This window comes from Adiantum capillus-veneris, chromosome 23 (genome assembly GCF_014529385.1).
Source record: "Adiantum capillus-veneris isolate H3 chromosome 23, ASM1452938v2, whole genome shotgun sequence".
In the NCBI taxonomy this organism is placed as follows: Eukaryota; Viridiplantae; Streptophyta; class Polypodiopsida; order Polypodiales; family Pteridaceae; genus Adiantum; species Adiantum capillus-veneris.
In genome coordinates this window covers 141629348-141654849 of record NC_140953.1, presented here as the reverse complement: position 1 = coordinate 141654849, position 25502 = coordinate 141629348, and the positions used below count along the sequence as shown (strand labels likewise).

The following is a 25502-nucleotide window of genomic DNA, read 5'->3' as shown; positions in this document are numbered from 1 at the left end:
AATGATCAGTTTAACATGAGAAAATCATTTAGGAGAATTAAATATTAGTTATTATGACATTACCTATCTCTTGAAATCATAGTCGTCCTCGACTATGAGGTAGAGAAGATAAAGCCTAGTCATTAGTCCCTTTTCTAGCGGGTAGAGGATCCCTATTTTACACTACAACTGGTGCTTGAAGCTTCCATCTTCATTGCACTAGCAAGTTATTGAAGGAACACAAAGTATTGTATTGCAGAATGTCTCCCTTGATGGGGGAAACCTATAATACAAAGCCTTTTGGAGGGGGGACCGCCGGCTCCATGTAAATCCGGTCCTCAACTGTTGTCAATAGCTTAATTTCTCTCTCTTTTTGAAGTATTGTTCATGCCTATCTAACTAGGTGTTATGCTTTTGTTGCTCTCTCCATCCAATCACTCTTGCTATGCTCATTAGGAATCTAGTCTTAATGAAATGCTCACTATGTCTATGTTATTTTTCGCTACGCACAAGTTACTAGACCATTAAAAGTTACAAGACAAGTGACCATGGATAGGACAAAAACAACTCAACCTTGGTATTATTTTGTACATAGTTATAAGAATGAGGTCTCATTCTAGTATTTACAAAGAATGGGTAATCTGAACTAATCCCCCCCTCTTTGTAGTAGGAGTCTGGTAAAATAGTGACGGACAATAGCTAAGCCAAAAAATTTCCAAGAAAGGATAGAGACCTCATCTGCATCCATTCAAACAAGACAGGAACTATGTTAGCCTTGAATAAGTTTTACAAGTTTCAATGGACTATATCAATTGTTATTTATGCCCAAGTTACAACCTTGTAATAAAAAAGTAATCACTCCTTTAAGATACAAGCAAATTATTGTAATTTTTATAGATACGGTTATTATATAACCCGATTTTTAAAGACCTTACATAGCTTATTAGCATACATATCATTCTGAGGCCACCACCCCTTCCGATCCAAGCGTTTTATTCCCAATTTCAGGCCCAAATTATTTTGTACCTTTTCATCAGTCTTACATACTGTATGAACTTCCAGAATGCAGTAAAATTAGTCCAAGAAATTAACAATATCGAACAAGCCATCGTGGTTTCATTCTTACCTCCTCTCTTTAAAAAAAATTTAAAAATAATAATATATATATATATATATATATATATATATATATATATATATATATATATATATATATATATATATATATATATATTTAACTCAATAGCCCTTTCCTCTGTATCAGACAAGACTCACTATGCATTATATGTGAGAAAAAAATGCAATTTCCAGCTCGTTTAGCCAAAAAACCAACTTGTAGGTGTTTCGGAAACAAGCCCCAAGTGCTTTAAACCCCCCCCCCCCCCCCCCCCCCCAAAAAAAAAAAACTAAGTATGTGGTACATTAACCAGTCCATTGTCGAATGTGCAACATGGTCAAAACAGTGACACCAACAATATGCAAACAACCCGACAAAAAACATATGATGCAACTAGAGTTATTTGGCATGGGTATACAATGTTGCCAACACACTTTAACTCTAAAAATCTGCACAAAGCTCCATTGTCTTGCCCGAAACCCCCAAGGGGTATATCATAATTACACCCCTTTTTTTAAACACAAACTCGGGCCTCCACAATTTTTTTAAAAAAAACAATATCAAGATAGGAGTCTTGTGACAAATAAGCAAAGCCCAAAATAATCAAAAACCCAGGTGGTTAGAATTACACAACATAAAAATCCATTAGTTGCCAGCAATCGGCAAGGCCAAGAACAAGCCCCAGGGTCTTTTAAACCCTTAACAAACCACAAGGCCGTTGCTTGGAGTAAAACATATGCAGTAAGGTAAAGTACCCTATAGATTATGTAAAAAACACAAAAAAAAAACCAGTTGTTGAGTATAACACGAGCCAACCGAGCTGGTGACCCAACGAATAAAACACGATGCCAAGTCTTCCATCAAAAACAATAAAAGTTCTGTAGCAGTCTAGCTCTACGCAAACTCTCCAGAAACCTACCACAGTGCAATTATTACCAACCATTCAAACGAGCAAAAACAATTGTAGTAAATCAAGAACCATGCATGTTCCGGTGGGGTACCAACCTGAGAAGCACCCTCATGTTCCACCAATTCCATAGCTACTCAGTAAGCGGCCGATCAGAGAAAGCTAAAAAAAAACTCTCTTTCTCATACACACACGATACACAATAGACTAGGCTAAGTGAGGGGCATAGAGCAACCCTCCTTGGTTGTATAGTGATACATGCACTGAGTACAACCAAGCATGGCGAATCCACTTCCGTTCTGCTCATCAACGCGTCCAAATCACGAGGTTAATGTTAGCGAGCAACAACCACCTTTGTTACACCAGTGAGTGGGGAGAGGAGCCCTATACACAGATGGTGTGCATTTGTAGAGAGAATCATATCAGTGATCGACAAAGGGGCAGGGAGTGAGTCCGAGAGTGGGGCGTGATGCCAGAGTAAAGCCTGCCACCCGCCATGATGCATTAAAGTGAGTGTCTCATTGTCAGTGGGAAATGAGCCAAGCATCCCATCGGGGAAACAACACGTGGATTTTAGCCAAATTGAGGCCAAGCGCCCATGAAAGGGGCATGTCACATGCCAGGTACCAATAGATACCAAAGTGGTGCGGCTAAATGCCATGAAAAAGACATGGGTAATCTTGAGGGGAAGGATTTACACACGATAGGTTAATGATAGATGTTGTAGTAAGGTTCCAAGTGTCTAATGTATATTAATAGGCCAGGTTTGAGGAGTAGCCATAGATTTGCAAAGGCCTAGGTTAGGAAAAATAGTGCCGGTATGGAAATTTGTATGTGAGTGTGTGAGTGTGTTTCAGGCAACGAACAATCTTCTAGTTACTTATAGTACCAAGTAGTACCTCTGTGTGTGTGAAGTTGCAGTGACAATAAAATAATACAATTTACTTATAGAAGGGGCTGAGGATCTGAGTGCCATGACAGTTACCATTGAACCCAATGAAAAGGCAATTGTCTTGTCGTCGTCGCGAATGTCGCTAGATTTGTCACTCCAGATTTGTCGCGAATGAAAAAAACCTAGGTTGAGCGTATCCCACCTACAAATTTACCTCTAAATTTTAACTTAGATAGTATAAAAACTACAAATCTAGTGTAAAAACCTTCAAATATAGTCAATTTGCCTCTAAAATTTTCCATATAGTTTTTTTGAGCAATACAGTTGCATTCTGACTTTGCGCAACACAACCAAGTTCTCAAAAGTGGCATGCAGCCTCCTGTGGCACAATGTTTTCTCTAGAAATGTGTAACCGCGACATGAGAACATCACAAATCCTCTCTTTGTTGCTTACCATCACAACAAAAAAGCATCTTCTCAAGAGGTGACAAAAAGCATCCTCATAGCACCACCAACTTAGCAGTCATGGATTCATCATTTAGACACCATTGTAGGTCTTTGGCTTCATTTGGTCATAGAGTTGTGTCTCTTGGAGCTTTATGCCTACTATTCATAGTGCTCTATCTCTTGGAGCATTATGCCCGCTAGTCGTAGTGCTCTATCTCTTGGAGCTCATCCATCCAACTCCAAAACAACTACTTCTCTCTTCAACCTCCCTTCTGCTTCCAACTTATTCAAAATTTTCCACTTTGCAAGAAATTCAAAAGATTCCTGATCCATGGTAGAAAAGGTAGAGCTAGCAAACAAAGCAAGCATGCAATCTATATGGGCTTTGTGAAAAGTCTATGCATGACCCTTGGTGGATAGATGGAGTAATCAGCGTTGGTGGAAGAGGAGCCAAGTGGAGAGGTTGAGAGTAGGCTATTAACAAGAGGCCATCAATGAACAAAATCCTCAAGAGCATGAATGTGGCTAGGCCAAATGCAAGGTGAGGAAGTGGCTGATACCAGGCTAGCACAACAAAAGGCATGCCTACTACTGCTATCCGTCATCGACATATTTGGCCTATGTAACTTTATTATCAATGGTTTTTAAGGATCTTATGTACAAATCACAACAATACCTCATTCTCATTATGTATTACAAAAATGAATCAAAGACTGAGTCGTTTTTGTGCTAATCCTTGTCCTTTGTCTAAAGCCAACTAGTCGTCTTTTGAATTGTTATGTTCTTTTGTGTGTAAGTATTAGTTTAAATACAACAACAACAAAACACACACACACACACACACACACACACACACACACACACACACACACAATTGGTCACACAACATCTAACCTTGATTGCATCGGGGGGGCTCTGATTGTGTCGTGAATCACTATATCTGGCTACAAAATACGACATCCAACCTATTACACTCAAACTGGATTTGAGTTGTTTCCTTAGGGGAGTTTTACTTTATGCTTTACATAATAAAATATTGCTTTCTTTTGCTATGAAGGACACTATGGATATGTGAAGTTATTTACTATACTGTTCTAGTAGCATGGTAAGAGTCCCTTATGAAAATAACCCTCCCCTATTTGGTGACTATATGGCGTCTCCTAACTTAAAACACTGTGATGAATCCTATGCAGTATCTGTCGTCGCCACCGATCCTCTTCCCCTTCTGATGATAAGTGGCCGCCCAACGAGGCTTATAGCTTTGTCTTCTCATAAAATCTCCTCCTCTTTATGACCCTCTCACGATCCCAATGCAGATTGCGTGCTATGAAGCGCTTACAGGGTGTTGCCTTACCTGGCTTGCTGAGACGAATACTGTCATGCTTCTTTGTCCCTTATAATAAGGTGAGGGGCCCCTCCCTTCACTTAGATTTGGTTTCCCTTAGCTCGCTGGAGAAATTCTAGGGATTAATCCTGCTCACATGTGATATAATTTTGAACTCAAAATCTTAAATGCTTAATTCCTTGCTCTGTTGGGTAATTATAACATGTTTTTTCCCTTAGGAATATTGGCAGAATTATACATTTGGGATTTTCTTTAGCTAAAGCATATGGTTTGATAACCTCGGCACTGATAAATGCACATCAATAGAGGGTTTCTTTTGATTCCTGCCTGGTACTGATTACATACACTCACTCTAGTTTTTTGTTGCTTTACAAAAAAGTGGCATCAATTCTAAACAGACGTATGGTTACTGATCGAGTTGTTACCTAAATGTGTTATAGTATGGTAATATGGGGAAACTGATCTAACTGTGCTGGTTGATATTCTAAAATGTTATGTGATGGTTCATATTCTGGTGGGTTATGTGGAGATTCGTGGAAACTTATGAAAAATTGCTGCTTTTTGCATTAAACTTGATACTTATGGTGAGAATGGTGACATTGCTGGTTATGCTGCCAAAATCTGAATTTGGAAAGTTGCCGTTGTTTATCTGGTTATGATACATAGAATTTGCAGAAAATCTGGTTGAAAAAAATGAATCTAATACTCGATGATACTTCTAAAAGATAACTTTTGTATCTCATAAGTTTCCATGGCATATTCCTTTGACTCTTTACAGGTTTAATCTCTTCAAATTAACCAAATGCTGGTCTTATAAACCTACAACCTGCTTTTACTGGTTACTAGATGGCTATTTGGGTCTTGGATTTCTAGCATAGTCTTGATCTTTCTCTGGTTAGATCTTACTCTCATGAACTTGGGTGTGGTTGGAGTTAGCTGGATCTGGCTCCGGTTCTGATTGGTACATCATTGGCTCTGGCTTATACTGCTCTGGGCTATTTTTTAATTTCTTTTCTCCTTGCTGGCCTTGTTGGACTTTGTCACACTGACCTTGACATACAAAAAATCTGGCATGTAGCTTGCTGCCATTTACTAGGAGTATGGTTTGGCTTTTTTCTAGTTTGGCCTTATACATAATATGGTTTTAAAAGAGAATTGGCTCACTGTGATTTAATCTATATTTGTGCTTCAATAGCAGGTTGCTTCGACTGGCTAGGTATTGATGAGAGAGCTCATTTTTTCTGGTCTTTTAATCCTGTTCTCTACATATGAACTTATTTGTTGGACTTCTAATCCTGGTCTTTGGCTGTTGCTGGTTTGGTCTTTTTGTTGGGACTTGATTCTTTCCTTATGACCTGGTTCTATCTGGTTTTGATAGCTAGTTAGGAAGATTACTTTTTAGCTTGCTCAAACACCACCGTAGTATGTATCCACTGGGTTTTGGACTTGTAATATTGGATATTTTTTTAATTTGGAGTTGAATTTGGCTAATCCTAGGTGATTTTGGTTTTATTCATTGTCATGTTGGCTTAACAAAACCTTTCACTTCTAGTGTACTGTTTTTGCTGACAATTTGCTGGCTCAGGTCACTTTTTTACTGGCCTGGCTTCTTTGACCACTGCATTCTTTTTTGACTTGATATTTGGAATTGTTACCCTTCTAAAGTTTGATCTAGCAATGATCTTTTGCTTTACCAAAGAAAATCTCTTTATGGTACTTAAAAGGGTGTTGATAGGTGAGCAGGCTTGTTGCACAATTAAAAGATTACTCTTCTAAACTCAGTTTCTTGCTGGCTGATCTAAACCTGGGTTTTTTCATACAATGTTTAAAAAGAAATACATAAGATGATATGGAGTAGTCGACTTCCTCTCACAATAAATGGTTATTTTAAAGAAGAACTTTTTTAAACATATAAAGCAATTTTGGTAGAATTACTTTGTATAGGACAGTAGCTAGTCTAATAATTTTTAAGTTTGACATGGATAACAACTGATAGGTTCTTTGAAGCTTGCCATACGTAGCCAAGTCTAACATATCTGTTGTCTTGACTATATGGATGCAAGTGAGAAATCTATCTTGGCTTAAAGAGGTTTAGCTTGCTGCAGTCCGACTTTGAAAAACACTTGATGATTCAATTGGGATAGTTCTGATACCTTTGTACAAATTCATTTGGAATGATACTTCATTCTTATTATGTTGTACACTTATGAATCAAAGACTGAGTTATTTTTGTACTTATCTTTGCCTAGACATCTTTAGCTAGTCGTCTTTTTGAACATCTTGTTCATTGGTGTGTTATTTATTCTAATTTAAACAACTACACACACACACACACACACACACACACACACGAGAAAGAACCTTACAAATGTGCTGGCAATCATGTCTCTCTCTCTCTCTCTCTCTCTCTCTCTCTCTCTCCCCCCCCCCCCATTAACATGTCAATTTATTACAACGAAAATTCTTGCCTAATCGCTCAATTTATTACAGCGCAAATTCTTGCCATCTTGAGGCCATCCTGACGTCTTCACCTTGTCTTTAAAGAGCATTGAGCGGAAGGCTTGGAATTATTCAACTAAAGGGACTTTGGCTTATTTGTATGTATGTAAACTACATACCGACTCTACTAATGGCCAGACCTTCATGATTATTCATTTGGCTTGTGGCTTCCCCAATAGATTCTTCTTAACACTTGCCAGTTTGGCATTCCATCATCCATCTGAAGCTGTCGGACATGTCATAATAAAAGGCACCATGCAAATTCGAACTCTTGGCGGCTTTGAATGATTAACGAAGTCATCCCCCTAGACCAACAACACGGACCCATATGATGGATGAGCTTACTCTTGCAATCTTAGAAAAAAAAGGCAAAGGGACAATGTTATCATTGTTTGCACTCCTTCGCCCCTCATTGTGAGCTGGACCTGCACCCCTCATCGCCTCCCCAACACCTAACGACCCTTGTCCCCGCAACGAACATTTGTCACAGGCTCTCGCCACGCTGCTGCATCTTTGAAGATTCTGCTTCTTTTATCAAAGAAAACCACTAAGTACCCCCTACTACTAGCTCTATTTCTCCCATGTAGATTCCTTTCGAATTTGGGAATTCAAAGGAAAAGGTCACCTCTCCCTCATCGATGGCATGGTCTGCATCAACCTATGCCTTCCTTGCATCCGTTGTTGCTGCCCTTCCTAGCACTGTGTGACGAAGATAGAGAAGCAACGCATCTCTCTCTCTCTCTGCCGATGCATGTGCTGTGACCATTGTATCTCTCTTTCTCCACTTGGGCATCTCCCTGCCTGCATGTCAATTTCTCTCACGACACTCAAACTTGCAATAAACCGGTTCGCCTCTGTTACCTTTCCCACCTCTCTCTCTCTCTCTCTCTCTCTCTCTCTTTTGTGCCGATGCAGGTGCTGTGACCATTGTATCTCTCTCTCTCCACCTGGGCATCTCCCTGCCTGCCTGCATGTCAACTTCTCTCACGACACTCAAACCTGCAATAAACCGGTTCGCCTCCGTTACTTGCCCACTACACCGCTCCCCAACCAAAGCTCCCACTCAACTGTTGACGGAACCCTCTTGCCTAGCAGCCTAGACCGTCGCAGTGTGCAAAGGAAGGCTACAGACTACATGCAACACACACCCAAAAAAAAAGTTTTGTTTCCCTGGCTTGTCCTTCTACATTGCATAGGCAAAAAAATCTCCTTTTGTGTGCGTCATCGTGCTGACGCACGACGTGAGTCTCTCCCTTTGTCCATCCCATAGGCAAAAAAATCTTGTTTTGTGTGCGTCCTCATGTTGACGCATGACATCAGTCTCTCCCTCTCTCCTTGCCTACGTGTTCCCATAGAAACTCTCTTTCTCCCTCCCTGTGTGTCACCCTGCCTCTATTTGTGAGCGCAATTGTTAAAAGTTTTGCCTAGAAAACTTAAATTGTTTTAAACTCCCCCTTCATGAATATTAGAATATCAAAAAATCGGGGCCAATCCATCTCAAAATGATACAAGGGTATATTGGGAATTTTTGAAATTTGAAAGGTATTTTGGGAAATATTTTCACAAATTAGGGTTATTTTGGTAATTTTCCCATTTGTCTTATTGTACTGTTTATAGACTAGACTTTTCTCCCTTTTACAATCTGCATTGTTCATCACAATTTGGTGGTTCTTATTCTTGGTGCCTTGCTATCGATTAAGGTGCATGTCACACATTCTCTTAATTTTAATATTCCCCCTTTGAGTGCTGCGGAGGAGCCAGCCGTTGCGACCTACTTATGCAAGTTGCTTCCTCTTCTTCCTCCCTCTCTCCCAAGGATCCTCTTTTCAACCATCTCCTCGATCATGGTGAGCTCGCGTTCGTGCGTGTTTTAGCGTGTGCATCTGCCTATGTGTGTGTGTGCGCGCGCGCGCGCATGCGCGCTCTGCATTACGACTGCTGTGATTAGCGGGTATCACGGTGTTTTATGGTTCGTAAAATTAGTGGTGTATGCTTAAAATGTTTCCGAGGCCGGCACGGTCATGTCTTCTGCGTCACAGGCTTGTTTAGGTACGCATTTTGGTTTGCCCCACATGATACTCGTCATTACGCACGTACGTTGAAGTTCAGCACTTTACAAGCAGGTTTGTGATTTTCATGTATCTGTTTGTAATTGCATATGTGTACACGGACATATTTGGTGTCTCCAATGCTCTTATTCTTTCCTTACTGCATTCTCATCTTCTTTCAGGCGAATATAGTGACCTGGATGTTGGAGAGGTGCCAGATATGGCTGGTAAGGTACCTAACACCTCTGCAGCTGCATCTGTGAGCCACCGCAGTGGCAGAAAGAAAAGAAGTTTACCAGCTGAGAAGGAGAATAGCCGCATGAAAAGGTATAGTATTGTTATGGCATTTTGCAATGACCAAGACACCGTCCATTATACTTATATCTAGCTATTTTAGCTTGACTGAAGGGTACCTTCCTCCTGGTAGACTCGCCTGTCATTTATTGGTCAAATGAACTTGCTGCAACCCCCCCCCCCCCCCCCCCCCCCCCCCTCGGGGCCCCCCTGGCGCTTTCTTTTCCGCACCACCACCACACACACACACACACACACGCACGCGTGCACGCATAGTATTGTATGTGCATGCCTGCTTGAACATGTAGCATAGCCAGGGTCCTCTCTTCCTGGCCACAGAGATATGCACATACACCCAGCGCTTGGAACTTCAAGCAGGTGCCATATTGGTATTTCAGCATATGGTGGGATTTTGTGCTCGTGTTTTTCCAAGTGCATGTGACTCGGAATTTTGACGGTTATTCTGCGTGTTTCTAGGCTTCTCAGAAACAGAGTGTCTGCCCAACAAGCCAGGGAGAGAAAGAAGGCTTATCTTACTGATTTGGAAACTCGGATAAAGGAAATAGAGCATCAGCATGCGGAGCTTGAAGAAAAAGTGTCTACATTGCAACAAGAAAATTCCATGCTGCGAAAGGTGTGCAAGAAAACATGTTTATACATAGACGTGCACATGCAAGACATGCATGGCGTATATATTTAATTACCCGACTAAAAGCATGTCTGCTGAGTTGTGGATAGGGTCGAGGTAGCTTGAACATGATGAACCCCCCCCCCCCCCCCACACACACACACACACACACACACCCAAACACACACACACACACACACACACAAAAAAAAAGCGATCAAAGTGCAGTTTCAAAGAGCAAGGAAGGTATTTCTACTTTGGTGAGAAAGGACCCATGAAGATCGACTGCCTTGTTCGGCAGCAACGGCAGGAACAAGCATCTTCGAAGAAGGAACAATTGAAGAAGGAGCTCGCTCCATCGAGCTCGAATTCTATTCTTAATGTACCGGGGAATACCGAAACAGAAAAAGGGAAGCGTCAGCTCCTTAAAGACTTGGGATGTGTGATAACCAACGGATATTGATCCTCTATGACCCTAGATCAACGGATAACTTTATCTCATTGAAAACTGTTGAACGCTTGGTCTTCACACCGGCTCAACTTCACTTCAGGATCGATTGACCACCAATGCAACTCCTATGCAAGGACACCTCAATCTTTGGATTGGCGAGTACAAGGATCACAAATTATTCTTGATGGCACCCATCGAGGGATGTGATATCATCTTGGGTATGCCATGGCAGTACCATTCGTAATCGGTCCAAGATTTATGTAGAAAAGTCACTCACTTTTGAGCATGAGGGCAAGAACATAAATTTTTTTGCTGATTGGCTATTCTCTTTTGTAAGCCATATGGACTCCATTAAAAAGAAAATAAAGAAATGCATTTTTGCTTACTTGATTTTCGCACGAGAAAAAGATACAATGAGGGTTCGCTCTCTAGTTTGGAAATTAAACATTTTCAATTTATTGAAAAGTATTAAGGATTGTTTTATGGACACTCTTCTGGATAAGCTAACCTTCGGAATGCCTGGAAGATCATCAATTGATCATGTACCAGGTAGGTGTAGCTCACTTCCAAACCAACCCCCTAATAGGGTAAGTCTTGCTTAGCAAGAGGAAATTTTGAAGAAAGTCAACGAGCTTCTTGAAAAAGGTTTAGTTCGACCTAGTACTTCGCTTTACTTGTAAGGTGACGAAAGTGGAATTGAAGAAGAAGTCACTACACGAGGAGGACCATTTCTAGATTCTCCTCCATCCCCATCCTCACCATGGATTGCACCAAGCCCAGTGGAGGTTTTGATGAAGTCCATGGTGGAGATGCTGCTGTAGCAGAAGGCTCAGCGGACACACAATCAAAAGGGAAAGAATGACTCTAGAGAGAAAACGCGAAACTCTACGAATAGCTGTTGAAGAAAAGAGGGTAGCTACGGAGCCAGAGCGTGAGGCCCAAAGAGACCAACGCATGGAAGAGTCGGTCCATCAAGTCTTCTCGTCGAGGACAATCCTTCCAAAGAGGCAGATGAATCATCACGTAGCTCCTCCAATCACCCAGTCATTGAGAAGTTGAGTTTTAGTAAGTGTGATGGTAAGATGGATGCTTCTGTGATTTATTGTTGGTTGCATCAATTCAATGCTTACTCTGCAACTAACAAGAAGAACAATAACAATAAAGTTTTGACAGCTTCTATGTATTTGTCGGGTGATACCAATTATTGGTTGCAAGCTTGGCAAGAGGCACAAATGGATGCGCACCTTGAGCGTGTTGTGGATGGCGTATCTCTGTCTTATAGTTTGGCCGACTTCCGTATCAAGCTCAAGGATCGCTTCATGCCACGATAGTTGTCAGATTGATATAAAGTTGGAATGGAGAGAGCTCAAGCCAAATGACACTCGAGTGATACCTTTTTCTAATCCTATTTTGTAAGTAGGTGTTCAGCTGCGCAAGTCTGATGAGAATCGCAAGGAGACTTTCCTTTTTGGTTTTGACGAGTATATCAAATAGGATAGGAAAGTTTTACGACCCATTGATTACAATAACGTTGTTAGAATTCTCGAGCAAGAAACGAAGGAGAACAAGTCCAATATCTGTAAGAGCCAACAAAATTATTCCAATGGTAAGAACCACAATTACCTCTTTCTTCTCAATCTTCCACTACACCTAAGTCACAGAACTCTTAATAAAGAAAAGGCTAAAACTTAGGAAACCCCTTAGTTGACATTTGATGAAAAATCTGCTCAAGGAATAGCAAGAGGTTGGTTAAGTCTTGAAGAAAGAACCGAGTATGAAAAAGAAGAAATATGTTTTAAGTGTCACACTAAAGGTCACAGGAAAAGAGATTGTCCTAAACGATTTAATGATTTTTTTAGTGCTATGCTTCATAATGGCCGAGCCTACCCTTGATCTTCGGAGTCATGAAAGAAACTCAGCACGTTGAACTTTGGGTTGATGTATGCTCATGTGTGTGCATGTGGTGTGTGTTGTGTTTGGGAGTATATGTTAGTATCTAATTTTACACCTACTATTGGACGGTGACGACGTTACTGGAGATGTCGTGGTGTTTAGTCAATACTATGCATGATGGAGCTGATGGTTTGGGTCTATACCTTGCGCTTTCCGTTAAGGTTGAATCTCGGCTTATCTTGGATTCATCTAGGTATATGTCCTTAGAAAGACCCCAAAAGGACCCCACAAAAGAACTCACAGAACCCACATCTTCTGTAAGTGTCATAAATGAGCCAAGCAGTACACCCCAAGTTTCTCATGATCATCTAGACATGTCTCTCATTAAGTATTATGGTCATGTGAATGGCGAGCGCATAGTGATATTGTTCGATTCTGGTAGTATGCATGATGTGATTTTCTCTTGTGAAGAGCGCACGCTTGGTTGCTATTCTAGCAGATCCCATTGGATTTTTTGGATTTGCGCCTGGCATGCACTCTTCCGTCACGCATGAAGGTCCTAATGTGACAGTTTGTGTTTAGGAGGCATGTTTTCGTCGCAAGTTTGTTGTTTCTCTTTTGTTTGGATGTGATGATTTTTGGCCAGTGGTTTTGTCACAAACTGGTGACGTGGCTAACCTCGAACACACACAGACACTGCTCGGATCATGCGCCGTCAAGCTGACACGTGGCATTGTACGAAAAGTCCCGAAAATCGCGCCGTGATTTACGTTGACAACCTGACATGTGGCATCTGTACGGACCCGCTTTTTACGCTGATGTGCTGACATGGCATTTTGTACAGATTTTTGTAAATTGCGCAGGCTGATTTTTATGGCAGCTTTTGTCACAAACGAGAGCGCATAGCAATATAAAATGCATTCGGATGAATAGGATTTATCACTTCTTACTGAAGCCAAACGATATAGAGAGAATAGATAGAGAGTGAGAAGATCAACACAGTACTGGGGACCTGAAGATGGGCTGGTCCCCCCCTTATGTCACGTGACACATCCAACTCTATGTGTCCGTGGACAAGCTACATCATGACCAGGGTTTAGTCAATCAAGTCAGTCTAGAATAGGAAGTGATCTTGCACTTATGTGAGTCTGTTCGCAGACCGTGCATGACTAGTCACTTAGATTAGATGCATATCCTCCGGTTGCACACAACATGATCATCAGTATTCCCATCAGAATCTATCAGGGAATTTTCCAGTGCATTAGACCTATTTTCCCTATTCTTGACATTTTTCACTTATTTATTAAGTGACTTTTGTTGGGAACTAGGTAGGGTAATTTTGCTAAGATAATATATAAGCAAACCAAAGTTAGCACTTTTTGGCTGAAGAGGCAGCAGGAGCGCTTGCTCACAGGCAACTTCTCAGCAGGACCCCAAGATTCTCTAGCGTTTTTGCATCACAATAGATGAGCTAGCGTTTTTGGACAAGAACCCAAATCAGCCAGCGTTTTTGCATCTGCATCAGCTTGGCGACAGCAAAGGACAGATCAACACTAGCGTTAGTGGTTTGCACTAGCAGATCCACAGCGTGTTTGCAGCAGGACCCATTTTCAGTCCTAGCGTTTTTGGTTTGCAGATCAACCTCAGCGTTTTTGCAGATCTTCGCGACGAAATCAGTCCTAGACTCTGCGTTTTCAGTTTTCAGCAGTCAGTTTCTGCAGTAGAACCCCCAAACCTCGTAGATCTCACCTTCCCGCAACAGATCCTCGCCACACGGTCAGTTTCCGCGAAGTTTGCAGTTTCAGCTCGGAAAACGCAGATTTCAGCATCTACGTTTTCAGCGGGTCGTCGTCGCATCGTCATCATTGACATCGTCACCGACATAGAGTCAGAATTCAGCAGATAAAGATTCTCAGATTTCAGCCATTAGCATTCTCAGATTTCAGCCCGTCTCGTCGTTGTCCTCATCGTCGGCAAGTCCAAGCATTGTAGAGATTTGTGCAATCATAAGTAGACCGCTCTCGCCATAGAGAGTGGGGCCTTTGGAGGAGGGTTTTACGGTGTCGTATTCTCTTCTCTCTCTATCTCTCAGTCTCAGCACCTTCACGCACAGTGTCCGTTCACTTTGTTTGTGTCCATTGCACTCTCTCATTAAAGAACGGAAGGCTCTCCCTTCTGTAAGTAAAAGGAACCCTTGAGCACAGTTCGGAGCACCATCTTGAGCAAAGTTCAACATTCATTCCGCTTCACCTTACACCTTAATAGTATCTTTATTATTGAGGAGAAATCTATACAAGCACTTGAACCGAACTTATTACCACGTTCATTCTAGAATAAGACTTGATGGTTCCCGAAAGCCTCAGCTCCCTATTCCTAGGGCAAAACCCTATTCCAAGGAACTTCCGTTCCTTAATCCAAATCCTCGAGAATCAAGGTTCTCGCCTCTGGATCTCACCTTCCAGACTCAGGGCATGGCATCCCTGCAACTCTCTTTTCCCACTTTGTTTCCAAAGTCCTCTTCCCGCTTAAAAACTCTGCTTTCCCAAACACGAAGTCCCTACTTGGAAATCCCAACTTTTGGACCACAACTTGAGAGACTACCTCTCTCAGATCCGTGGATCTACTTCCCAAACTTGGGTACGAAACCCTTGGGCTAATCTGGCTCTAGCACCAAATCTATCCGATGGTCCTCAGGTCTCTCTGGCGGCAATTGCGACTGTAATGAATCAGAAAAACAGTCACTAAACTTTTGCAAAAATGCTGACCTTTCTTTATCTAACACAGATAAATTTGATTGATCACTATTAGAGACATCACGTGCAAAAATCAAGTAAACAGAAAGATGATTCTTAATTACAGAAGTGATAGCAGAAGCAGGTACAATAGGGACTGACTCTCCTTTAAGCTTTACATCCAAGATGTGAGTTTTGCCTCTATGCTGTACAGTGATCTTTTTGTTGTAGGCATCCAAGACTCCATGCACTCGGAACATCCGCGGGATCCCCAACAAGACGTCACATCCTTCCAGCGGCATGATGTAGAACTCTTCTGTGTCCACATACGATTGAATATGCAGACGCAGCTTTCCAATGATGGGAGTAGCACCCTCTGAGTGGCCAGGACCTGTGCTGTGTACCCCATCTCTTTAGCTCTGATGCCCAACTTCATAGCTAACTTTGGTGAGATAAGTTGGCTTTGGCACCTGGATCAAAGAAGATGAGTGCTGTCTGATTCCTAACTTTACCCTTGTCTTGCATAACTCACTGGCATCTGTATTGGGCCTGTCACCCACCATGTCTGGCACGAAACCTGTCGTGGGTTTAGGCTTCTTGCCTTTCTGGTCTTCTTTATCATCTAAGTCAGCTGGTCTTTTCCTTTGTGGACAATTGGTAGCAAAGTGACCAGGTTGCTTGCATATAAAGCATTTATTTTCAACCATTAGGACCTTCTTTTCCTCGAGCGACTTGCGCACAAAAGGCTTCCTTTTCTGTTTCTTTGCGTGTGCTCCAGAAGTCCCGGATGAATCCTTGTCCTTGGTGGCCTTTTTCGACCCCTGCGACGCTTCAGGAGTCGTTTTCACAAAGGGCTTCTTTCGTTGAATTTTTCTTTTGCTGCCCTCCTTTCTCATTGCTCGGAAACCTAGTGTCCTCTCCTTTCAGCAAGGCAAGACCAGTGTTAGCAACTTCCATTAGCTGAGTGAGGGTAGCAACTCTTTTCTTGGTACAGTAATCGCGAAGCTCTCTAGGCAGCCTACAACAATACTTCTCTATCTGCTCTGTCAATGGCACAAATCTGTAGAGAGGTTGTCACAAAGTGATGACGTGGCGGATAGCAAAAACCCTAATTTCTGGCAGAAACCCTAAAATTCCTGCAAACCCTAATTTCTGCCAAAAATCCTAATTTTCGGAAATCGGGGAGACAGTAGCTGGATACTCCCTTCGGGAAGGCTACTTGATGAAAAAGACTATGTCGTGCGTTACACAGCCGTTGAGGGAAAAGGTTATGACTGATTACCTCTGTCCACCTTTTACGGGTCACCGCGGCATTTCTACCACCATGAAAGGGGTAGAGAGATACTTCTTTTGGCTGTGACTCAAGAAGGATGTGGAAGAGTTTGTGCGCAGTTGCTTGGTATGCCAGAAGGTCAAGTTTGACAGGCATAAAGCATAGGGATTGTTATTGCCTTTACCCATACCCACCCGCCCCTGGGAAAATATTCAAATGGATTTCATTTTTTTGATCTCCCGAGAATACAGAATGATCTACGATGATTTTCCGATTACATGGCACGTCTGAGACGATTCTCTCTGACAGAGACCTCAGATTTATGAGTTGGTTTTGGAAGGCAATTTGGGAGAACATTGGTATGCAGTTGCAGTTCTCGTCATCGTTCCACTTGCAGACTGACGGGCAATTTGAGATTGCCAATTCAGTGATTTTAGATTTATCGAAGTCTTGTATCTCGGATCAGAAGACTCAATGGGAAAAGAACTTACCTTTGGTGGAATTTGCCTATAGTAACACGATACACTCTTTGACGGGGAAGACGCCATGTGAGATTGTTCAAAGTGCTGCGAAGGTTCCATTCTTCATGAGCATGAAAGATTAGATATTTGAAGCGGATGAATATTCGCGAGACTTGGAGATACGGCTTTTGCCAAGGTTTGCGAGACTTTGCAGGAGTCTCAAGAATGACAGAAAAAGGTAGCGGATCGCCATCGTCGCGACTGGAAACTGAAGGAGGATGATTGGGTGCTCTTACTTTTGAGAAGGCACGCCTGCGAAAGAAAAAGGGAAAGGAGAGGCTTTTTCCAAAGCTTAGTATGTGATACTACGGACCTTTCCAGATCACTGACAAGATAAATGATGTCTCCGTCCGATTGGAACTGCCAGATACTTGGAGGATTCATAATGCATTGCATGTGAGTCTCTTGAACCCTGTTAAGGGTGATGTGCCTGATGATGGGGAGCCCGATGAGCAACCCAAAGTGGAAGAAAACGAGGAGATCCTTGTTCCTGAACAGATTTTGGCACATAATGATACGAAGAAAGGTAAAGTCCGAAGGCGGGTTCTTGGTTAAGTTCAAGAACTTTCCTGCATTTGTTGCGAAGTGGATGGAGGAGGAGGACCTAGCAGATACTCCTCGAATTGTGAAACTTTACCTTGACGTTTTGGTTTAGCATAGTCTACTCCAAACGGAACCCAGAATTTAGCTTGGCCGGAGATATGGTGCAGTGGGATGCACAAGAGGGGAGTCACTCCGCTCCTTTGTCAACAGATGCCTCGATTTTGATACTAAAGTCACTGATGTCTCTTTGAGCTTCAGGGATACTGAGAGCTGACAGTATTCTGCTGGATGACTTTATGAAATGGAATTCCTAATTATGATACTGATTTGTTCTTGACTTCTTGTGAGTGCAGGAACGGATAGACGAAATGACTGCAGCATTTTGGTCTACTTGATCTCGAATAGACATGGTTGCAATAGGGGTTAGTCAATCGGACATCGATGAGGTCTCGATTGGACCTAGATGTGATTGCTAGCTACATTGCCGATAAATCATGGTCTAAGATCCGAATGAATGTTGAATGTCATGTGATGTCCTGTGATGTCGTGTGATGTGACTGTCGATTTTGTAAATGTGCTAGATGTGTGTTCCTAGTACGTAGGTACTAACAATCAGTGTCTGCTAAGACGGTTTATGGCTTTTGTCGGTTTTGCAGGCGTAATCGCGATCGATTACAATGCTTTCAAGAGGGGGGTCTGTCACAAAGTGATGACATGGCGGATAGCAGAAACCCTAATTTCTGCCAAAAACCCTAATTTCCGGAAATCGCGGAGGTAGAATATATTATTATTATTATTTTTTGGGTTTTTTTTTGGGAAATTTTGAGCGACGCAAATCTCAGCTTTTCGCTTTGATTTGGGAGAAAGAAAGAGAAAAAGAGAACTTGCTTTTTACTGACTCTCATTGAGAGAGAGAGAGAGAGAATCTGCTTTTGCTTTGAAGCTTTTGGGGCTCTGCTTTTGGGCATCCCCTGTACCTTTAAATTAGTGGTGAGGGCCTCACTTCTCAGAGCATCTGGACGCAGAGTCTGAGAGTGAAACCCTAACCGCTCTCTTGTACTTTGATGATTGATTAATATAAAAAGAAATACCGAAAGGGGCGCCAGTCTTTGGGGCCAATATCTCTAGGCACGGAACTCCGCCGGGCCAGTGCAAATCTATTGTGATCTGTGAATTGTTTTGAAGTGGTTATTTGGTGCTGTCGCGGTTGATTCTTGACTTGGAGTGTCCAAGTCTGTTACAGAGGTCATTGAGACTAACGCTTTACAAAGCCTTCGATTGTACTTCAGCAAGCTCTTGCATGTAGCCGAAGTAAGCTGGTGCCAATGTGTCATGACGTCGGCTTCAAATTCGTTTGACAGCCAAGCAGATGCAAACATTTGCTTGAAGTAGACCCAAGTGGCGGGTGCCTGTCCTTGCATTAACAATGTCGTCCACCAAGTAAGTGCATTGTCCTTTAAGAAAGTGATAGCTATTCTAACTTTCGAGGCCTCTGTAAAATTCTCTCCTGCATAAGTTGTATTAAACTGCTGGAGGAAAGTGAGAGCCTTTGCTTTATCCTCAAAACCACTGAAAGTACTGAACTTTATAGCCGCACCACCTTCTTTGTAATCTTTCGGCTTCTCCAGTGCCCCCAAGTTGTGGTCTGCAACATGGGCACCGTAGTAGGCATGATCGGCACATCTTGGCCATTCACATTTTGCGTCAGAGGTGCGATATCTGGCTGCTGTCCAGAAAAACCAGCCATGCCAAAATGACCCTGTGGCACCCCAAACTGGCCTTGGTTGCACTGAAAGCCCTGCTGCATGTTGATACTACCATACATGGGGTTTGGCATGATGCCTTCATACCCCCAAACACTGTTCCACGCATGTACGGCTGACTCCTAGGCGCATAACCAGCCATACTTTGGAACACTGATCCACCTCCGAAATACCCAGGATGTACCGTGGGTGGTGGAAAAACTGGGTGCATAGCTTGGTATCCAGTTCCCTGTCCATTCAAGACAGCATGTGGGCTCTGAAAGGTGGCGGACTGAACTGGCATAACCTGTGGAATAGGCGCTCTAGCCACCTGTTCAAGCACAGGAGGAACCTGATGTGGAGCCCCTGACTCCGCAACATGCGAGTGTTCCCTTTCCTGCTGAGTCACGTTAAGTACTTGGGCTTGATCCTCAACAAGCTCTGTACGCGGTGTAGGTTGCCTATTTTGCTGTTGCACTTGGCACTTGCAAGAACTCCATAAACCTTGGATTCTGCACTAGCTGTGAAAAGACATTCACTGCGGCAACTAACTGAGTCCTGAACGCATCATCCTCAAGTTGCCCAATCATGAAGACCTGTACTACTGGAGGGACATTCACATTAACAGGAGGTACAGTCTGACGTGGCCGTGAACTCTCGCCAATCTCGAAGACCATAGGAATTTCTTGCCTCTCCTTCGAAGAGGAACCCTCTTCCATAATGCCCTTCCCTTTGTCGGCCATAGTGTAATCCCGCGTTCCTACACTTTGTGTCTTTACCCAAAACAACCGAGGCTCACTCTTTGAGGAAAAAGTGATTGATGTCCTGGCAATGGAACCTTGAAACCGGCCCGTGGGGCGGTAGGCGTTGGCTTTCACCCGAAATTCTTTACTTTAGACACACACACACACACAGAGCACTTTGCAAAGAGAACCTACAATGGGAATTAACACTTGAATACACACACGGCTCGGAAGCTAATGCCCCGAGCAGACGTCGACAACCTGTAGGCCCCAAAATTGACGCCCCTTTCGGTATTTCTTTATTCTTTAACAGAGGGAATAAAACTTGTGATCTCCTACGAGCTGCCCCGCATAATCCAGGCTGAGAGACACCTGTTCTGGCCCGACTTCGGCAACATAATTGTACTAGGACGCTTTATAGTCACTATCCCCACGCAATAGATGACTTTCCCGACGCATACGAACACTTTGCAAAACCTGGCGAGAATCTGGAGCACTCTTAATTCTCTGTTTTCTGCCTTGAAAATGCGCCAGATCACCTCTACAGTAGTCCCCTTACGTCCCCGAACCTCCTGGGTGTATTAGGGTCCGTTTAGGGCCGAAACCCTAAACCTGCAAAAATACAGAGCAGGCTGTAATTCCTTGTTTGGGCTCCATTTCGCGTGCCGGTTGCATCTGTAGCAAGACCTCGAGCTCCCGCACCTGTAGGGCTACTTGCCCTTTGAATCGGACGAGATTTCTCACGTGAAACCTCTCCGAACTCACTTGTACCTGCGGGAGATTAGCCACTAGCTAACCCAATACCTGTGCAAGAGGCTCTTTCCTCGGCAATCGCATGAACCCACACAATTGTACATCAGTCAAATGAAAAGCCCTCTTGTGGGGCCTCACATAACTGCACGTAAGGGAGAGAGAGAGAGCAGTGTGTAGCATGCAGGGCATCACTCCTGGCACCACACAGTACATAGAGGGAAAGGAAGCACTCCATAGCTCTTAACCTGTGGCAAAAACCAAAATGAGGCTTCTCTCAGCTTAAAATTCAGCGTCCATTTTTCTGTAGGAGGCAAGTCCATGAAAATCTGCCACTTGGCGCATTTACAAGCATTTTCCCGTTTCGGGTTTGCCGCTTAAAAATCTCCCGACTAGTTGCCCATTTGTCTTTGCGGCAGAGTTGTAATATGTTGCCCTAGTCATACCGGAGGTAATGATGCGTACACATGTCATGGCCCAAAATAGCAGTTTCCTAAATTTTAGGAAACGATTCCGTTGGGCTCCCACTGGTCATCTGACCATCTATCCTCATTGGGACCGCATCCAAAAGTGCAATGAAACTGGCCTGTTTAAGCCAAAAAGGGCGGTAGACCTTAGACTTAAACCTTATTTGCTTTCACCCATTTAATTTGTCGCCCACTTTACCTGTACTTTCACGACACAACAAAGGGGGAAGGGATACAAGCTGCTAGATTGCACTTGTATGAGAAGACCGACACCAGACTGGCCCCTAAATTAGGCGCCCCTTTCGGTATTTCTTTATTCTTTAACAGAGGGAATAAAAGATGTGGTTCCCTACAAGCTGCCCCGCACAATCTTGGCTGAATTTCAACTGTTCTGGCCTGATTTCGGCAGCATAACTGTACTAGGACCCTTCACAGTCAGTATTCCCACGCATTGGATGATTTTCCCGACGCATACGTACACTTTTCAAAACCTGGCGAGAATCTGCAGCACACTGAATTCTCTGTTTTCTGCCTCGTAAATGCTCCAGATCACTTGTACAGCGGTCCCCTCGCATCCCTGAACCTCCTAGGGGTATTAGGGTCTGTCTAGGGCCAAAACCCTAAACCTACAAAAATACACAGCAGGCTGTAATTCACTGTTTCGGGCTACGTTTTGCGTGCCGGTCGCATCCGTAGCAAGTCCTCGAGCTCCCGCACCTGTAGGGCTACTTGCCCTTTGAATCGGACGAGATTTCGCACGTGAAACCTCTCCGAATCACCTGTACCTGCGAGGGATTAGCCGCTAGCTAATCCAGTACCTCTGCAAGAGGCTCTTGCCTCGGCAATCGCACATGAACCCACACAACTGTACATTGGTCAATTGAAAAGCCCACTAGAGGGGCATAACATACTGCCTTTGGGGAGAGAGAGGGCAGTGCGTAGCGTGCAGGGCATCACTCTTGGCACCGCACTGTACATAAGAGGGAAAGGAAGCACTCCATAGCTCTCAACCTGTGACAAATTGCAAATGAAGGCCTCTCCCAGCTTAAAAATCAGCGCCCATTTTTTTGCATGAGGAAAGTCCTTGAGAAAATGACACTTGGCGCATTTACAAGCCCTTTCCCGTTTCTGGTTCGTCGCTTAAAAATATCGTGACCGGTTGCCCAATTGACTTCGCGGCAGAGTTGTAAAATGTTCCCCTAGTCATACCAGAGGTAATGACGCGAACACATTTTCAGGTCCCAAAATAGCAGTTCCCTATATTGTAGGAGATTCTGCCATTGTATGTTTCTAGGTCATCTGACTCTCTTTGTACATTGCAGCCACACCAAGAAGTGAAATGTAGCCTCTGTAGCAAAGGATTCCACTTTGGCTAGTCAATGACCCCACTTTGGCTAACCATAGTCCTTGTCCAACCTTAGTGCTCTCTTGCCCTCGGGCCTGGACTCCCTCTGAACAGTTCCACACTAGCTATGCAATGCAGGGCAGTTAGATTTCTAGAGGGGTGTTTCCAAAAAGTGAAAGTGAATAAATAATAAGAAAGAAATCAACATAAAGGATAGATAGTAGTCACACGCTGGTGACATACCCCCCTCTTGAAATCTCAAACGTCCTCGTTTGCATCTATGTCGTACATGCTCACAATCAACACTGGTGTGTTCAACACCTATCGACACATGTACGACACATACATGCTCATTGTCAACCCTGGTGTATTCAACACCTCGTCGACACATGTATTGCCTGCGTGTGAACCATGTTCCAATGACATAGTGGTAGCTTCGCACTCTGCCATTGCTTTGAGTCATTAACTTTCCAATGACAAAATGGTAGCTAGGTATTTTGCCACTGTCTTTTAGTACATGTTGGATCTAGTAACACTTTCGAGCATACCCAAACCGACAGTTTAAGAATGCAGTTACACATGTACCCTTTAATAGAAGCAATTATTGTATCCTTGACAAACTGACAAGAAATACTCACTTCTATAGCACTAACCACACTTTTGGACATTCCGTAAGAGCAATTGCCAAACTGACAATCTGTACAACTCTAACATCATGTAACATGTACTTGATTTGAGCTCACTTTAAATACCATGTACATCATTTGTTTCAGAAGCCATTGTCACACTGACAATCCATGTAGCTTTGAAACTCAAGGGGTAAAGGTAGGTTGCAAATCGAAGGCTTCAAGGTAAAGTGATAACACAGTTGGTGACTCTGTAAGTTCACCTTCTTCCATCCACTTAGCATCCATTGGTGGATAGTTTATGAACTTCACCAAGTAACGCCTAGCAACCTTGCCTTTCACTTTTCTTTCTTTATGTGCCAAAATCTGTTCCGGGACCAAGATCTCGTCAAGTTCCTCGACTTCCGGCTGATCTTCAGCTGGTGTCACCAGGAGGTGTATTTTTCGTGTCGCCTTTCGTAAATAAGTACTAGATATTTTTATTTATTTTATTTTTACTTGTTTTCCCCGGAACCCTTGAAAAGGTGCAAGTGGACATTGCATGGCCAGTGTGAAATGGCTGCGGCCGAATAGGTTTCTCACAGCGGGAGTATGGGTCGGTCAATCTGGGACTGGTCGGGCCAGTTAGCATTGAATTCTGATGAGTATGGAAGCCTGTGTGCGCCAAATGAAGTCTGGGCCACTCGGAAAGTCACTTATAACTTTATAAGTCAGTGGGAACTAGAGAATTAACTCAAAAGGGGCAAACTGGACACATGGCGGCTTCTGGAGAGTTTGCTACTTCCAGCTGAAGAGGGGGGGCCCAATTTGAGAGAGGAGGTTGATTTTTGATCATAAGTGAGCTACAGTGTGTGTGTGAGTAGTGGGCGCAGGTCTACAGCTTTAATGGAAAGCTTGCCTTCTCCTCTGTCTCATGTAGCGCGATGACTTGCTCTCGTGCATCTCTCTCTCCCCTTTGGCACATATGGTAATGCTCCACTAGTTGGGCTACTCAGATGAACATGTACAGTTCTGGGGGTTTATGCGCGTTTGCCAAGGCAAGAGCCTTTTGAACAGGAACCGGATTAGTTAATTGCTAATCCCCCACAGGTACGCACAGTTCCATCGCGAGAGATTGCGAGTTTGGAGAGTTTTCTTGCGTGAAAACTCGTCCAATTCACCGGGGAACTGTCCCATTGTGTGCGGGAGCCCTTGGGACACGCGTAGGCGTGTTCGCTCCGCTAAAAACGATCCAAAACAGCGAATTACAGCCTGCTGTGTTTTTCTGCAGGTTTAGGGTTTCGCACCTAAACTGCAAGGGAACACCGGGGGAGCCTCGTGAGAGCCTTGGGATGCGTGTACAGGCTTTTGGGCACCCGGCAGTGAAAAACAGGGAATTACAGCCCGCTGAATTTCTGTGACAGCTCACCAGAAAGCTTCCAGATAGCGAGGGAATCCGTCCTAGACAGGTGCTTTTGACCTGCAGGGGTTTTTGCGCCGTTATGTTGCCAAAATCAGGTCGAAAACCTGCGTTTTCAGCCCTCGCCAGGTTTTGACAGCTTTGTGAAAGCTTGTGCTAAGTGGTCAGATCGTCTACCTTAATTTGAATAAAGAAATACCGAAAGGGGCGCCAGTCTTTGGGGCCTACAGGGTGTCGGTCTCGTGTGCGCAGTGACATTCTAGTCGTTGGACACAACTGTGTTCTCTTCCCTTCTCAGTGCTCTGTGTAAAGATAACAGGTAATTGCAATAGTACCGCCCTCTACGCTGTACAGGCCGGTTATATGGTTCCATCGACGGGATAGTCACTTTTTCTTCAAAAAGTGTAGCGTGGATTGTTGTGGGTGAAAGCAACACAGAGCTTGTCGATATGGCAGAGAAGAGAGGAGACCAAGTACCTGAAGAGGGATCTTCCTCACATGGCACAGAGAAAATTCCTTCAACTCTTCAAGAAGAGGACAGGTTGTTTAGAACTCAACTGCTTGCTGCATGGACATGTTTCAGCAGTTGGCTAACAACCCAAGGATGCAGGAGTTCTTACAGGCTCCAACACAGGGTTTTCAGCCTCCTACACAGGGCATGACTGAGCCGTTGCAGGAAAAGGAGATTTCCAATGCGCAGAGGACTCATGATGCTCGAGGGAAAGCCCATGTGGTTGAGCAACTAGCGGTGTCCAATGATCCAAAGCAACTTGCTTTAGCTGGACAAGAACCGTTTTTGAATGGTCAAGGGAGCAATGAACAGGCTATGCGTCAGACCCTTCCATTGCCTAATACTTATCC

The 25502-nt window shown here is 43.5% G+C and overlaps 1 protein-coding gene across 4 annotated transcripts in view; it reads left to right on the top strand.

Annotated features, from left to right (window-relative positions):
- Positions 1–8876: 8876 nt before the first annotated feature.
- The window catches only part of LOC147428722 (transcription factor HY5-like), a 35774-nt gene continuing 19148 nt past the window's right edge, over positions 8877–25502 (top strand). The window contains exons 1-4 of one of the 4 annotated variants that reach the window (XM_086497124.1): positions 8896–9033; positions 9226–9309; positions 9417–9561; positions 10006–10162. In XM_086497124.1, coding sequence (XP_086353250.1) covers positions 8964–9033; positions 9226–9309; positions 9417–9561; positions 10006–10162 — 456 coding nt within the window. In that variant the 5' untranslated portion in view covers positions 8896–8963. The other 3 variants (XM_086497125.1, XM_086497123.1, XM_086497126.1) reach the window with 3 other exon arrangements.